This window comes from Lemur catta, chromosome 3, assembly GCF_020740605.2.
Source record: "Lemur catta isolate mLemCat1 chromosome 3, mLemCat1.pri, whole genome shotgun sequence".
In the NCBI taxonomy this organism is placed as follows: Eukaryota; Metazoa; Chordata; class Mammalia; order Primates; family Lemuridae; genus Lemur; species Lemur catta.
Window position 1 is genome coordinate 32,889,589 of NC_059130.1, and position 17,259 is coordinate 32,906,847.

Here is a 17,259-nt window from a genome sequence, read left to right on the forward strand (position 1 = left end):
ACACCGCCAGGAGCAGCAGAGCCCGACCCCGGGTTGATCCGTCCTCAGAGAGCAATTCTTAACTCACTCTAGGCTTCCTCCTCGGCTCTTTGGGCTGCGGTAATCCCGCCCATTGGGGATCGCGGCGCTTCTCGGTGTCGCTCAGAGCCGGGGCTCCGCGTTCCAGCCCCGCCCCCGGGCGGCTCGGCCAATCCCCGGCGGCCGGGCCGAGCGTCACCGCGCGGCGGCCCGCAGACCACGTGGCCAGGTGGCGCTGGGGCCTGGTAGGTGGCGGGTTACCGGGCCCCGCGGGACAGGGGACGAAGGGGGGCGGCCTGGCCTCCGGTGACCCCTGCCCTGTGCCCTCCCCCAGCGATGGGCGTGCGGCCCCCGAACTTCTCTTGGGTGCTACCCGGCCGGCTGGCGGGGCTGGCGCTGCCGCGGCTCCCCGCCCACTACCAGTTCCTGTTGGACCAGGGCGTGCGGCACCTGGTGTCGCTGACGGAGCGCGGGCCCCCTCACAGTGACAGCTGCCCCGAGCTCACTCTGCACCGACTGCGCATCCCCGACTTCTGTCCGCCGGCGCCAGACCAGATCGACCGCTTCGTGCAGATCGTGGACGAGGCCAACGCCCGGGGAGAGGTCAGCGGGGAGGGCGGGGCCGGGCAGGGTCGGCGGGGCACACGGGAGGGCTGGGCGACAAGGGCCAGGACAATAGCGGGGCTCCGGGACAGCGATGGAGGAAGACAGTGAGGCAAGGGTGCAACAAGGACCTAAAGCCACGGCGGGGAGGGGAGGCTAAACGGGAGGAATGAAAGAGAAGGCAGAGCAGTGTGAAGTGGGCTTGGGGAGAGGCAGCGGATAACCCGCTAATACTGTGAGTCGAGGAGGAGAAACAGGGGCAGATTTCGGGGGGGGGGGTTGAAGGCATACGGAGGCTGTTTACTGTTTTCTACAGCAATGCTGTCCAAATATAATGGAGCCATGTATGTAATTTTAAATTTTCTAGCCCAACCACGTTTTTAAAAAGGAGAAAAAAAAGCAGGTGAAATTAATTTGGGGAATATTAACCCAGTAAATCAAAATTATTATCATCTCAATGTATAATCTCAATATAAAATAAATTCTTAAGGAGATATTTTCATTCATTTTTTTTGCACTACATCTTCAAACCCTGGTGTTTCTAACGCCAAATCTCCATTTGGACTGGCCACATTTCAAGTACACAGTAGCCACACATGACTTGTGGCTTCTCTATTGGATAGCACAAGTGGACAGTTGTGGGGAAGTGGGCCAGGAGCCCACTCTTGAACCAGCCACTTCAGAGACCTCCTAACCACCCACGTGCAGGGACAGCCCTCCCTGACTTTGATGTCACTTCTTGCCTTCTGACTACCTGACCCAGTGCACAGAGCCCTGGGCCTGACTCAGAAGTAGCAGCTGTGGGGAGACCAGCCCAAATGAGGGGCAGGAGAGTGTTAGGAAGGGCGTGGGCTCCGACCTATCAAGCTCCCTCTTCACAGGCTGTGGGAGTGCACTGTGCCCTGGGCTTTGGCCGCACTGGCACCATGCTGGCCTGTTACCTGGTGAAGGAGCGGCACTTGGCTGCAGGAGACGCCATTGCTGAAATCCGGCACCTTCGACCCGGTTCCATCGAGACCTACGAGCAGGAGAAAGCAGTCTTCCAGTTCTATCAGCGAACTAAATGAGGGGCCTCAGCACCTTTCTGCCCCCTCTCCCCTGCCCGGTGGGGCCAGAGACAACGGGAAGTGGACTAAAGTTTTAAACACTCGAGCTCCCATTGGCCCAAGAGACTGAAATAGCCCACCCACCTGCAGGCAGGTCCTAATTGAGGGGATGGCTGGGGCCCCACTGAAGGGCGGGGTGGGGGGAGGCTATACTGCTCCCCTGAATAAATGACTTGTAAGAACCAGCTCACATTGCATGGCACTTTACAAAGCACTCCCACACATCAACTTATTTGATCCTCACAGTAGCTCTGTGATATAGGCAAGGCAAACAGGCCATCTCTCTTCTTTGGACGAGGTGGCCAAGGCTCAGAGAGGCCCAAGGTGACACTACTAGAAAGTGGAAGGATGGGCCAGAACTACAACATGCATCTTCAGTGGTTGGAAGATGCTGAAATTCTGCGTATCCCCTCCCTAACGATATTTGATGTGGTTTCCGGGGAGCTGGTCAATGAAAAGGTTTCAGATCCTCAGTAGCCCAGCCTCCCTCATCTCTAGGTCTTGGACACTCACAGGCCAGGAGGGCTCCTCAGTCTCGGTCCATCTGCCACACGTGTGTCACCCTTGTCCCTTTGGGGACAGAGACGGCCTGGATGTCGTGCTCACAGACAACCGCTGTCTCCATCTCCCCAGGACTGGACACCTCTTGTCAGCCTCGGGTGCTGCTCAGCTCATCTGGGACCTCAGGCCAATTCTGCTACCCCACAACCTCAGGCCAGGGGGTGCTCGAACTGAGCCAGTCTGGGCAGCTACACAGAGCAGATATTTGCTAGTTAAATGAAGAGCTCCAGGACTATAAATCGTGGCCTCATTTCTCAGATGCTATCTTCACTTCTCCCCTGTTGGACCCCATCCTGCCACGACCACCACATTTTGGGCTTCTGAGAGATGGGAGGAATGGCATACCCCAGCCAGATGGATGCTTTTGCCTTAACGTCTGCCTAAATTCCTATCACCTCTCCTGCTGTAGCAGGCTGGGCTTAATAAGGTAGAAATTCATCACAAAATGTGTACTGAGTGCCTGTGTGTACCAGGCTCTGTTAGATGCGGAGACTATCCAGTCGAATGAGACGTGATTGCTGCTCTCAGGAGCTCACAGCCTCCAGAAATAGATGGGCACAGACAGAGTCCAGGCCCAGGTAATGGGTACTGAGATAGACATGCATTCCCGTTGCAGTGGAGACAGAGTAGAGAGGGGTTAAGGGTTCCCCTGTTGTAGCCTCGACCAGAGCCAGACCTGGCCACCTGCTCCTCACTACTTTCTCCCTTCCACTACAGCCCACCCAAGCCAACCCCTACCCAACTCAACCTTAAACAAAAAGGGTGTCAGCTGAAGTCTTGCCAGTCTAAAAGAGAGAGGCTATAAGATGCCCTGTCCCCAATTTTCATCTATGTGTCAAATCTGAGTGATCAGTTCCTTCTCTCTATTTACCCCCTTGGTCCCTACCTAGCCTATCCAGGTAAGGACATCTCCCAAAGAGAAGAAACCCATAAATTCCAGGTATTTAGGCTGCAACAGAGGAATGAAAAATAGCACAAAGAGGACACACTGAAACTCTTACTCTGGTCTCATCAAAGGTCCCAGCTACCCTGCCCTCCCTCCCTCACTACTTCCCCTACACCACAGCCCCCTTCTATTTCCTGGTGCAAACCAGAGCACGTGCCAAAGGGGTGTGTGTGTGTGTGTGTGTGTGTGCGCGTGAATATATGTGTGTGTGTCTCCATGCATATGCGTGTTTCCATGTGAAGGGAATGGGCAGGAAGAGTATGAATGGCCCACTTCCTAAACCCCTTCCCTGCATTCTGAGGGCTTACCAGGATGGGGAGAGAAAGGCACGAGGCTTGAAGCTGCACCAAAGCTCATGTCTCCTCTCTTATCCTTACCTGCTGGGCTATACAAGCAGTCCTTGCCCTTTCTGCCTGTTTGCCTGTTCCCGGTTTGCTCCACCCTCCCACATCCCCTGCACTGTGGGAGAGGAATCTGCCCTTCCCTTCCTCCCAAGGCTCCTTCAAAGGAAACAGAAAATTTTTCTAGCCCCATTAAAGCCCTATGTACAGTCTCTATCCCCATAATTTAAGCAAGTTCTCCACTGCCTCAAGAGTTCCTTAGGGAAATAAACATATAATTAAGTGCTTAAGGAAACCACTCTTTAAATAAGAGTTGACTTGAAATGAAAAACTCTGCCCTTCTCCTTCCATCTACCTTGGGAGGTTAGCCTGAGCCTCCCTTTGGGGTCATTTCCACCCCCCAATATTTTGTCTTTTCACCACCCCCTCTTCTGTAATGGCCACCGATGAGGGGTACCAGATTAGCCATACTCCTTCCCATCCTACGCTGAGATAAATTCAAGGAACAGGCCACCTCCATCTAAAAAGAGCTTTCGCATCAGACCAGGGGTTCTCTGCCTCAGCATTGTGGACGTTTGGAACTGGATAATCTTGTGTTGCAGGGCTCATCCCGTGCATTGAAGGATGTTTAGCAACATACCTGGCCTCTACTCACTAGATGCCAATAGGACACCCCTCCCCCATGGCAGTGACAACTAAAAATGTCTCTAGACATTGCCATATATCCCCTGGGAGGGGATAAAATCGGCCTCGGTTAAGAACCATTGCATCAGACCAGCAAGCACCAGATGCAGTCATGGGCTTTCATTTCCTCTGGGCATGGAGGTGGGAGCATACTTGTCTCCTGTGGATGCATACATCTTAAAAGGGGAGAAAGAGCCCACTCAAACACTGCTACCCTCTCAAGCAATGTCTGGCACCTTTTCCCTGGCTGGTTTCCCCGAGGTGGTGATAGACACCACTAGCTTTCCATATTCAAGAAGCTTTTAGTCTCGATGAGCTGCTGGTGGACACAGCTGCAGCAATGTCTACTCCCAACCCCATGTTTTATAAAGTTCAGTTCATGTTTATTCTATGGTAGATGATCAGAGTTCTCTGCCGAACGGAGGCTTTTCTCTCTAGAAAATGACCCTCCATATCATTAGGGCTCTGCGGCAGTCACCTTTTGGGTTCCTCTAAAATTATGCATATGGCCATTCAGAACCTATAGGGATCCCATCCACAGGGGGTTCATCTCTGGTCTTCACCTGGCTGGGGAGGTCTGCTCCTCATGCACCTGTCCCTCTCTATCCGCTAGATCAAGTCTCCCCAGGGCAGTAGGAGCCTGTTACCTGGGACAGGGATTTGAGCCAAACCATAAACCATTTCCCAGAATGAACTTCACCCATTTGCCAAGCTGCAAATCAAACATTCTGTCTATATCTTGCCATTCTTTCTGAGAATTTGGTCTCACAGGATTGTTTTGTCACAAGACAATGTCAATTACCATTAATGTATTTCACATTTTGTCATGACCATACTTCACTTACTTATAGGATCATAATTGCCATTATTTATAAGGTGCTTACCATGCAGCAGGTGTTTTACATACATTGCATTATTTTATCTTTAAAACAGCTCTGCAAATTATGTATTTTTCCCTTTTTATAGATGAGGGAACTGAGATTTAGAGAGATGAGCAACACGCCCAAAGCCACACACTTGTATTGAGAGAGCTGGGATACAAACCCAAGTCGAGACTCCAGAGCTCATGCTTCTTTGCCCAGACAGCGGCCTTCCAAGACTTTCCCAGGTTCCAGTGACACACAGAAGCCTGTCTTCATGATTAGACCTTGGTCTCATGGGCCCTCTTATCAGCACGCCCTCCAATGAGCACGCTCTTCATTCTCTTGGGAGGCCAGAGAGCCTGCCCCTGACACTGAAGTCAGTAACACCTGAATTATTAATATGTGCTGCTCTTTAAAATGGGGCCCAAGCATTTAAGGCCAAAACGGTGAAACCAACTCATCAGACCAGTTCTGTCTCATCCACTATTATCTAATTGGAAGCATGCAGATGTCCTCACCCAGCAGGACAGCCTTGAGGAGTGTGTAACTGGCATCAAGACCTCAAAAATGTCTGATTATTTATTTAAAAACCCTAATACTTTTTCTGGTTTTGTTGTTGTTGAGTCCTTAATGCATGCCAGGCACTGTGCCAAGTACTTTACAGCATTATCTCATTCGCTCCTCAAAAAAAAAAAAAAAAAAAGCCTATGAACAAAGTGCTATTAGAATAGCCAGTGCAGTGCACAGATGAGTAAACTGAGACCCAGAGAGTTTAAGTAACCTGCCCAGAGTTACCTAGTAGAGCAGGATCAATTGTAGAATGTCTAACTATAAACTGCCTTCCCTCTTGGGAGCAGAGAGAAGAGACTTCATTGTAATGAGAAATATACAGAACAGCATCTTGTGTTCCCCTGAATGGAGGCATTTGGACCCACAGGGCCATCAGTGGAGCTCTCTGATCTCAGGGCTTCCCCACCCTGCTGCCCGGTATCCAGCAGCGCCACTGACTGGGGAGAGTGTGGGCTGCCAGCACAGTCATCATCCCTAACAGCCTTCTGCCTCCAGCCTCCAACGCCATCAAAAACATAGTCCCCTGTTGACTTAGACATGAATTACATAAGCACTTCTTCCATTACTTTTAAAATTTCCTCCAGCTATTATGGATTCAAGGCATACTCTTGAGAAGGAAGCATGCCTGTCCAAGCAAGCAGAAATTTAAGGAACACTTTGGTGCACCTCCATGCCTATAATTGATGACTTATTTGCAACCTTGATAACAGAATTCTTTTTGCCAATAAATTGCTTAGATTGCTTCAACAACTCTCTCACACTATTTTTTCCTTGACTTATTCTGTAACCATGGATATGTGATCATGAAACAAATTAGTGATGTCACCTCTGAGTATTCAATATGTGACATTCAGTATGGCAAACAGTGCCTGGATTGTTTTTCCCCTGCCTTTTATAATAAACACACCACTTGTGTCTTCTTTAACAAAATCCACTGAGTAGTGGCTCTGCTCCAAACCCAAGGTAGCACTATGGGAAATGAAAAATCCATGCAGCCATCCCACAGGTGACACTGCTCACCTCTTTCAGTGGGTTTTATGTGCCCTTGGGTTCCCCCACCCCAAGCAAATTCACTAATTTGCATGTTTTCCATAGAGACTCATGAGATCCAGCTGTGGTTGGGTGCAGCCTAGAGCCATGGAATAGAATTAAATATAGTAGCCACACTGGGATCAAGCCCACAGGCAGAACCATGCCAATCTTGACCATGGCCTGTGAGGACCTAAGTAAGGATCCAATCCTATCCTCCATTTCATCCCTTACCTCATACACTCCCCTCTCTTTAACCTTTGTTCTCTTCTCTGTACCTGCATCGGGAGTCCTCAAGACCTCTGTCAGATTGGATGATTCGCTAAAAGGACTCACAGAACTCAGAAAAGCTGTTATACTGTCAGTTATGGTTTATTACAGTGAAAGGGTATGGGTTAAAATCAACAAAAAAAAGGCGCATAAGGTAGAGTTCAGAAGAGATCAGGCACGAACTTCCAGCTGTCCTCTCACAGTGGAGTCGTGTGAACAGTGCTTAATTCTCCCCGGCAACGACCTAAGACAGTGCAAGGATGTTCACCTGAGCCTGGGTTTCCAGAGGTGTGTGGATTTTTTGGTGGGACTTGAGGGAGTCATATAGGCATACAGCATTTATGTGACTCAGTCTCCAGCCCCAGCAGAGGTCAAACTAAGACAGCATAGCCCAAAGCAGCCTAGGCGTATAAAAACAGGTGCTGTCCATAAATCACACTGTTAGCATAAACGATCTGGGCCGGCTCAAGGTCTCAGGTATACAAAGACACTCTTATCAGGTGGATATTCCAAGGGCTCAGAGGTCTTAGGAGCTGGTCAAGGGGCAGTCCTGAAGACCTTTGGAATGTGAAGGGTTGGGCAACGCAGGCCTGCTGAGTTAACCCTTTACTGCACACTACCAGATGCTTTGCACCTCTCCACATGACAGTCTGGGCACATGCTATTCCATTTGCCTGGGACGCTTTGTTCCTCAACTCTTTGCCTAGCTCCCAACTCCTACTGACCCCTAGTGGTCTTAGTTTAAACATCACTTTCTCAGGGAAAGGTTTCCAACAGCACCCCTCCCCCATATTCTCCTTCATATTCCCAAAGCATCTGTCCTTCTCTTTGAGGCCATTTGCTCACTCATATGATTCATTTAGTCATTTAATATCTCTCTCTCTCTCCCTCTCTCTCTCTCTTACTGGAGTCTAAGGACGTGTCCCTACCTCTAGCACCTGGCACAATGCCTGGCACATGGGTGCTCAATAAACATATGGTGACTAACTGACACACTGTCACTTACTTGGGTATCTGCACATAGACAAATAAATGGGAATAAAAGAACAAGTCTAGGGGTTGGATAATGATAATCCAGTGGAAGTATGCATGACACATGTACACTTGTAAGTGTAAATGCAAAGATGCATATATAAAATTAGCAAATATGCAATGCATGAATATTTAAGCAATGCTATAGTGATTGAAGAGATAAGAGGAGTGAGTCTGGTAAATTTCAAAAAGTTAAACCTTCAAAGAGATGTGGAGGATGTGGTTGGAGAGCCTAAAGGAATATGCAAATGTTAGCTGTTACTTAAAATACCAATATTATGTGTTGGGTGCAGAGTCCACATAGGTGGGCTTAGAGAGAGAGGTGGACAGTGCGAATGGGTTTCAGTGAGGGGAGGGAAAATATGGGGAGTCTATTGGCACAGATGAAGTAAAAACCTCACCTAATGGGCAGCAGAAAATGCAGTTAGGTGAAGGTCTTGAAAGGGCAGAAACTCACACCAAAGGGTCAGGATCATATCAGTGACCAACAGTGTGGAGTCACCGTGGGTTTCTGAGTAGAGGACGTTTCACTAGGTTCAACTTTTCTTAAGTTACACTCTGACAGAATGGTCCCATTACTTGACAGCAGTATGGTGCTTTATGATTTAACACTGCCAAAGAGAAACAAAGTCTCAGGGCTGCTGATTTTTAAGACTTTTCAGAAGATAAGAGTTAAGTAAGAACTTGCTTTTCCCGCTTGCTGGAAGTTAATGACTTTAATGCTTTGCAAAAGAAAGTGAAAGGGTTGTTAAGGCAGAGTGCTCACCCTCTGGGCTTGCAGGTTATGATTTTTTAATGCTTTTCAAATAGGAATGGATCTCAAGTGAGAGCCATCCCTACGTGCTAGAAATACATGTCTTTCAAATGGCAGCTGGCACTGGCTCCTGCACACCCACTGTTCTGCCTGATTCGCTGCTGTCACATTTTAAATCTTGAACCATTGCCATATCCTGGTTGACCCAATTCAGGGACAACAGAGGCAACAACCCTGGTCTTTCTCCCTAGTGTCCCAAGGCCAGAGAGTATCCTGACTGTTCAAACTTTCTATTTCAGTTTTATTCCCATTCCCCTCTCCCCATTCCCCTACCATTATGTCTGTCTGCTTACCTTCAAACCTGTCTTCTCTTCTCCACATAGTGGCCAATTTGTCAAGTACTGAGAAGCCAAACAGAACAGATGATGTGTTTTCTTATAAGTGGAGGGCACGGTGTATGCCAGGGAGGGGCAGTGCTAGGGACTCCAAAGATAGTTTCACCCACAAAAACCTGCAAGGTAGCTGTAATCACAAGAGCACCCTGAGCCTCAGGACTCCCGCCAGCAAGCTACAGCTGGAGACCTAGAGGATAACAGACCAGCACAGCACCAGGGGCTGGCCCCTCACAGGGGCCTGCAGAGCTCAAGGTGGGGCTGGACAGGGGGGCGAACCTGGTCTCCACACTGTGTTCTGCAGTCCTGGGGTCCTGGGTCTGCCTTGGCACAAGTACTCAAATCCCTCCAGACAGGAAGGGAGGCTGGGGACACGTGGAGGGTTTCAGGCCCATGCAGGAGTCAGGCCTTACCCTTGAGAGGTCCCCTCAGCCCACCCCAACCCACCTCTGCTCATTTGATAATCTGGAATCCTCAAAGGAAGTCAGTGAGACTCCCAGGTGAGACAAATCAGAAAGGAACTAGAGCTATGCAAATTAAAACAACAACAAAATATGATTTTATGTACAATAGAGTTAGACACAAACACCTGTGCACACACACCCAAATCTCAAAATACTAAAGTTGGCAACACTAAGGGAAACAGGAACTCTCAGACTGCTGGGGATGTGTAAATCGGCACAATAACCTTAGAGAGTGATACAGTAACGAGTTCACCCAAAAATCCAGCCACTTCACATATATCTATGGCAAAATCACCCAAAAATCCAGCCACTTCACATATATCTATGGCAAATTTTCCATTTGAGCAACTTAGAGACATGTATGAGGCTGTTCATTTATTCAATAACTCAATAAATATTTATTGGGCATCTACTATGTTCCAGGCACAATTCTAGTGGCTAAATATTGAGCATGAACAAAAGACAAAATCTACTACCCTCATGGAGTCATTATGCAGCCTTGTTTAAATGACCAAAAACTAGAAACAACCTGAAAATATGTCCCTAGGAGAATGGGCAAACACTGAACTAGAGATACCAGCATCAACATAGATGTGTTTTGGAAACAATGTTGGGTGGGTAGGAAAGAAACTGGCAGATGCAGAATACTATCTGTATGAGTAAAAACAAACAACAAGTTGTATATGGATACATACATATGTTATACAAATAAATGGTTTGGACACCCACCAAGCTCAGAATCTTGGCTACCTCCAGGAAAGGAGGGAGGCAAAAGACCAGGGAGGAGAGCTTCAAATTTAACTGGAATGCTTTATGTCTTAAAAAGAAAACATCTGAAGCAAATATATACGGGAAAATGTTAGCCCTGTATATTTTGGATGTTAAGTAGATAAATGTTTGTTTTCACAACCTGGGTCTCTTTTTATTTCATTTTAAGATGAAGGTTTTGTTTTGTATTGCTTTCAAATTTCAGAAAAGAGTTGGAGGCGTGGGGGACTAAGACTCCCATCGCCCAGCAACCCAGGTGCTACAGCGTCTCTGGGATTCTGACCTCCAACCACGGGCCAATGGGTGGGACAACCAGGACAGAGACAACAGCAGAGTCCAGCTCCTTCAGCCACTGCCCTAGATCCCAGCGAGCTGCTCAATGATCCCTGGGGCCCCCAACCAGCTCGGCCGCTCAGTCAGTGAGGAAGTGGAGCTCCCACACCGCCATGGGAGTGGAAATTTGCTCAACCACTTTGAAGAGCAATCTGGCATTATCCCGTAAAGTTGAAGAGACACATACTCTATTATTCAGAAATTCTGTTTTTAAGGTTTTACCCTAGAGAAACTCTCAAACATGTGTCCAAGGAGACGTGTCCAAATGTTCTTTGCAGAGTTGTTTATAACAGCCAAAAATCAGAAATGGCACCATTATCCATCATTAGAGGAATAGATAAAGTCAGACGTCTGTATCCAGTGAAATACTACGCACGGTGAAAATGGAAATGAGAGCACGTGAGTCAGTACAAATCCTTCTCACAGGCAGCACGGAGGAAAAGGGTGAGTTGCAGAGTCCTCCCACAGTAAGATGCCATTTACATAAAATTGTAAACTTGCCAAACAACGCCATAGATTATTGATGGGTGTAATGAAAGTATGAAAACAGACACGGGAAGGATAAATTCCAAATTCAGGGGTTACTTCTGGAAAGGGAGAGAGGAGAACAGAATTGGGGAGGACTATACATGGGGCTCTGGCTGATTCTGTGCTAGTTTATTTCTTTCGTAAAAACAAAACCCTGACGCAAATATGACATCATTTTAGAATGAAATAGTGCTGGGTGGTAGGTACCTGGATGTTTTTTACGTTATTTGCTACATTTTTTTGATTGTTGAATTATATTTATTTATTTATTTTTATGATTTATTTATTACTATTATTTTTTTGTTTTGGAAAGGGGAGAGGGAGAGGTGGCGGATAGGGGAAGAACCTCCGAGGCCAAGGGAAGAGCGAGTGGAGGCCCTAGGTGGGGACCGTGGTCGCGTGTCTGCAGAGCTGAAGGAGCACGGTGAGAAGGGGGGCTGGCCTCAGACAGGCCCAGGGAGAGAGGCGGCCCTGGCCTGCAGGAAGTTATACAAGAGGGTGTGATTTATTCTTGGAGCAATGGAGAGACATGGGGGCTTTTAAGCAGAGGAGTGTTTACACTGCTCTGTTTACACAGTGAGTAGGTGGCTTTTTTTCTTCTGTGTATAAAAGGAAAAAAAGGAGGGTAAGAGCAGAGGCAGGGAAAGAGTGAAGAGGCCTTTACAGTGATGTACGCGAAGGATGTTGAGAGGCTCCATGGTAATAGTGACAGAAAAGATGGAGAAAAATAAAGGTAAATGTGAGATATGCTTTGAAAAGGAATGACTAGAACTTGGTAACAGATGAGATGTGAAGGCTGACTCCGAGGTTTGGATTTGAGTAACTGGTGGTGCTGTTTACTGAGATGAGAAAACTGGTGGGGGGGCAGGGACAGTGAAAATAGTGGTTTGTGTGTTTGTTTTCTTGTTCCTAGCAGGGAGGAGAGAGATGAGAGTTTTATTTTGGACATGTTAAGTTTGAGATGATTATGAACTACCCAAGTGGAGGACAAGAGCTGACAATTGCAAGTTCAAAGTCCAAAGTCCACAGGAAAGTTTGGGTCGGGTTAGGAGGTATAAATTTGGGTGTCACCAGCATATGATTTAGAGGCATGGGACTAGAGAGACAGTGTAAACAGAGCAGAGAAGAGGGTCCAAAACCAAACTCTGAGCAACTCTACATGTAGCGTCAGGAAGAGGAGGCAGATCCAGCCAATAGACTAAAGCATGGCCAGCCAGATAGGAGAATCAGGAGAGGGGGCTGTGGTGCGTGCCAAGACAGAAGGGCATTTCCAGATGGAAGCAGGGTTCAACTGCTGAGTGGCCAAGTAATTGGAGGACAGAGAACCTGTTGGAGTCAGCAACACAGGAGTCCTTGTGACTTTGATAAAAGCAGTTGGGTGGAGTGGTGGGGGCTGGGGCCAGATCATCCACGATTGCAGAAGAGGAGACAGTGAGTGTGGGCAAATCTTTCCAGAAGCTTGACGGTGAAGGGAGGGGAAAGATGGGGTGGACGCTAAAAGGGATGAGTGAGGCAAAGGAGAGCTTTGGTTTGTTTTGGATAATGTTTGTGCGTGTCCATATGCAGATGAAAAGAATCCAGGAGAGAGAAACTGATGGTGGGAAGAGTGGAGGGAATGAATGCTGGGGGGAGTACTCTGAGAAGAGGAACGAGAATGGAGTCCAAGCCACACAGCCTCGTTCAGCCGAGCCAGGATTTTCACTCAGTTCCGTCTGACTCCAAACAAATCTCATGCTCTTTCCCTTCATTACCTCTTTTTATTTTTTACCTGCTTATGGGTGTCCGACTCCCAGGATCCAGTACACTAAATCCTTTACCCCCCCTCCTCTAAATACATAAGTTTATAGTCTTCCCATTTCCATCTAGGTTGCACACCTACCCAGAGAACTGGAGGAGAAAATAAGCAAACTGAAGAAAATTAAATCTGACCTATTTTATGCATTTGGTATAAATGCATGAAACAGATTATGTTTGACAGTGGTAAACAGAGAACCCAAAAAAATCCAATTCATTGCTTTAATTATATATGCTTTTCTTCCTCAATCTCCAGGGAAGAATGAGGTTCCAGCAGTTTGCAGCCCGTACCACAGAGTCATACTCTAATTTCTAAAGCTGCTTTTGGTAATCACAGACTTCTGGTTAAGGATGTTTTAGCTAAAGTACACTGAAGATTTTTTAACATGCTACCTAGGAAGGCACATGCAAGGAGGAATGTAACATGTATGTATAAAATTAAAAGTAAGGAAATAGAGTTCTGATTCAAGGGAACAGCATGGATTAAATTGGAGTCCCTCCAGAGAAACCAACGATCTCCCCACTGCCACAAAGGAAAGTATAAAGATACTGAGTTATTTGGATACTAAGCTAACTTCAAATCAACCACCACCTTTAGGTAAAGAAATATCACCCTCAAAGCCACTTATTTATGAATAAGAGCATGAAAGGGTGAGAAGACCTGAGGGAGGGCAGGCAGGACGACAGTTCACAGCCATCACTCTGCAGTCGCTGTGCACAAGCAGGAGCAGTCAGAAGGCGGCCTCTGCTCTGGGCAGTCTCCATCCCAAGCGTAATTGCTGAACACAACTCTTGCCAGGCACTGAAGGTACGGCAAAGAACAAGGCAAGCATGGCCTTTGGCCTCAGGAAGCTTGCAGTCCCGTGGGGGAACACACACAAGAGGCCATTACGATGCCAGAGGAAAGTGCTAAATGCTAAAACAGGGGATGTACGTGCACCTAGCTCAGCCTGGGTGGGGGCCAGTGGTCAGGAAAAAGTTTCTGCAGGAAGGGCCGTATAAATTTAAATCGAAGACACGAGTAGGACTTAGCCAGACTGGCAGCGAGGGTTTGCGGGGAGTAGATAATAAACAGCAGAAATATAAAGCACGTGCATGCACACACACACACACACACAAAACACCCATTATCCAAAAGGATCATGTTACTGGGAATATTTTTGCTGGGCTAACGTGCACCTTAGGGAAAGTCAGAGTTGTTACAACCAGGTTTGTGACCTGCACATAAACGTGAGTAGTACTGTCAGCTAACACAGGGCACGCCAGAAGAGAACCAGGTTGGGAGGCAGAGGCTGGGTTTGGTCTTAACAGTTTGCATTTAAGGAGCCTCTGAGACCACCACACGGAGCTCTCAGGTAAGCAGTTGGATACTCACATCTGAAACTCAGGCTCATGGCTTGGGCTAGAAAGATACATTTGGGATTCGTCAGATTAGAGGTGGCAATTTAAACCGTGGGCACAGATGAGAATGTTCAGTGAGAGAAACATTCTCTCGCTAAAAGTGCAAGTGAAAAGAGAAAAGGCCTGGGACTAGGGTCTGAAGAGGCTGAGCCTGCAGAGGAAGGTGGGAAGGTGTTACTGGGAGAGACAGAGGAAAACCGGGAGGAGGCTGTGTCATGGTGGTTAGAGAGAACGATCCACAGTAACAACATTAGCATGCACTAGAACAAAATGAGGACAAAAACCTTTCTGTTGGACATGCTGGAGACATGGAGTGGGTAGATGGCCAGCTGAGAGGTCAGCTAATACACACCTGTGCTTCCCAAGCCTTTCTGCTCTGTGGCATATATAGAAAATTAAACTCAAATGGAACACCGGGTAATTCAGCAAGGCTGCTCCATTCTGGAAGTGCGGCTGCTCTAAGGGCTGAGATCAATATTTTATAACACCTGTAACCATCTGAGACACACCAATCTGTCTCAGAACACCAGCTAGTAAATTCTGCTGAAGACCACTCTTCCAAGGAGAGTGAACGGGGCTGGCAGTGGGTGTGGGATCAAGGGAAGAGTTTGGCTTTAAGATTAAAAAAAAAAAAAAAAAGACTCTAGCATCTTTCAGAAGCATCTATGGGAAAGATCCAGTTGAGATGGAGAGACTGAATTCCTAGGAGAGAAATGGGTGGTATAGCAATGGTATTAAAGGCTCCTAAGAACATACAAAAGAATCCAAGTTCAGGTCGGGGGTGAATGTGCATGATACTGTGTGGGCAAAAGTGCAATCCTCTCCACAATACTAGAAATTTGGTGTCATTATTACCAAGTTAAAAATTTAAAACCTGAAGCTTAGTGAGGTTAAGTCACTGCCCTAGGTCCCTCACCTAGTAAACAGCATAACCAATATTATAAGCTAAATTTTTCTGACTCCATAAGTCCTAACAATTGTACTTAGATGTATCTTTTTTTTTTTTTTTGAGACAGAGTGTCACTTTGTTGCCCTGGCTAGAGTGAGTGCCATGGCGTCAGCCTAGCTCACAGCAACCTCAAACTCCTGGGCTTAAGCAATCCTACTGCCTCAGCCTCCCGAGTAGCTGGGACTACAGGCATGTGCCACCATGCCCCGCTAATTTTTTCTATATATATTTTAGTTGGCCAGCTAATTTGTTTCTATTTTTAGTAGAGACGGGGTCTCGCTCTTGCTCAGGCTGGTCTCGAACTCCTGACCTCGAGCTATCCACCCACCTCGGCCTCCCAGAGTGCTAGGATTACAGGCGTGAGCCACCACGCCCGGCCTAGATGTATCTTGAACCTCACACTGTGCTGGGCCTGGAGACACAAAGACGAAGAGATCACAAACTGGAAATATAGAAAGACAATGAAATAAATACAATACAGTGTGATACATAGAATAACAGAGACATGGGGAAAATGCTTTAAGAAGCACAAAGACTATATCTGAATATATGCCTGTCACTTCCTGAGCTTGTGGAGACAGGGATGGGCTGGATATAGACCAAGAGCTAAAAAGACAAAAAATACTTGGACGGTTGGGTGGATAGATGGGTGAGTGGGTAGGTGGGTATAGAGAGTGACCTTTTAGCACTAATAGAGACTCCCTCCTTAAGGCAACTGTTGTGCACGTAGCCACAAGAGGTCGCTGCAGACCTGACACAAAGCAAGTTTTCCATTGGCTCCTCCATGCTCTCTCCAGTAGCTTTCTGGAAGGAAGGGAGAAGACAGGAGGGAATGAGAGTGGCGACCAGATGCCCCATAGCGTTTCCTGCACCCTGCAGGCCAGGCCAGAGCTTCATCCCCAGTGTGGCTCCATCTTCGTGCTACTCCTGTTCTTTTCAGCTGCTGCCCTAAGTTCCAGGCTTTTGATGTGTTTCTCCAATTTGTTCTCTCTTTTGGACCTAACTCAAAAATGGCCTGAGGTCTTTCCTTGGGCCTCTAGTTCCAGGTAAGGATGTGACTCCAATGCCAGCAGGTTTTGCACAGACTACTTCATCTTTCTGGGCCTCACCAACACCACTTAAGGTAGGGAGGAAGGCTCAAGGCTTCCTGACACAGTCTTCCTTGTATCAATAGCGCACCTTCATCCAGCACTTTCTACCTGCCAGGCACTGGTCTAAGCCTGTGATATCCAAGAAGACAGCCACTGGTCACATCTAGCTGTTTAAATTTAAACAATTAAAATAAAACAATTAAAATTTCAATCACTGGGCATGGTGGTATGTGCCTGTAGTCCTAGCTACTCAGGAAGCTGATGGAGGAAGCTTGCTTGAGCTCAGGAATTCAAGTCCAGCCTGGGCAACATAGCAAGATTCCATCTCTGAAATAATAAATTAATTAAAACAAAAATTTTTTTAATTTCAGTTTCTGAGTCTTGATAGTTATTTTCAAGTGCTCAATAGCTACATGTGGCTAGGAGCTAGTGAACTGGACAGCTCAGAGAACATTTTCATCATCACAAGAAGTTCTATCAGATGTCACTAAGTACATCTCACGTTTTTAAATGTCATTTGACCTCCATAACAATCCTATGATGCAGGTATAACTATTCATCCACTTTAGAGATAAGGACCCTGAGACACAGAGAGGTTAAAAAACTTAGCCAAGGTCTCTCAGCAGACTCGTTTCCAGAGCACAGAGTCAAGCTCAGGGGCCAGGCTCCAGGGCCCACCCACCATGCTGCCTCTGAGCCCAGAGAGGCCCCAGCCCCAGCTCTCCAGCTCTCCCCTCCCACTCCTGGGAGGTGGACTGACTC

At 47.4% G+C, this 17,259-nt stretch overlaps 1 protein-coding gene across 1 annotated transcript; it reads left to right on the forward strand.

Annotated features, from left to right (window-relative positions):
• The first annotated feature begins 227 nt into the window (after nucleotides 1-227).
• DUSP23 (dual specificity phosphatase 23) lies at nucleotides 228-1,912 on the forward strand. Its single transcript, XM_045546389.1, has 2 exons — nucleotides 228-621; nucleotides 1,503-1,912. The coding sequence occupies exons 1-2, from the start codon at nucleotides 355-357 to the stop codon at nucleotides 1,686-1,688; spliced, it is 453 nt and encodes a 150-aa protein (XP_045402345.1). The 5' UTR covers nucleotides 228-354; the 3' UTR covers nucleotides 1,689-1,912.
• Nucleotides 1,913-17,259: the final 15,347 nt, after the last annotated feature.

What these genes read in the sequence shown, in the direction of transcription:
- DUSP23 (XM_045546389.1), top strand. Translation starts at nt 355, where the DNA reads ATGGGCGTGCGGCCCCCGAACTTCTCTTGGGTGCTACCCGGCCGGCTG. An exon ending in AGGCCAACGCCCGGGGAGAG is followed by an intron (nt 622 to 1,502) that starts GTCAGCGGGGAG and finishes CCCTCTTCACAG; the next exon opens with GCTGTGGGAGTGCACTGTGC.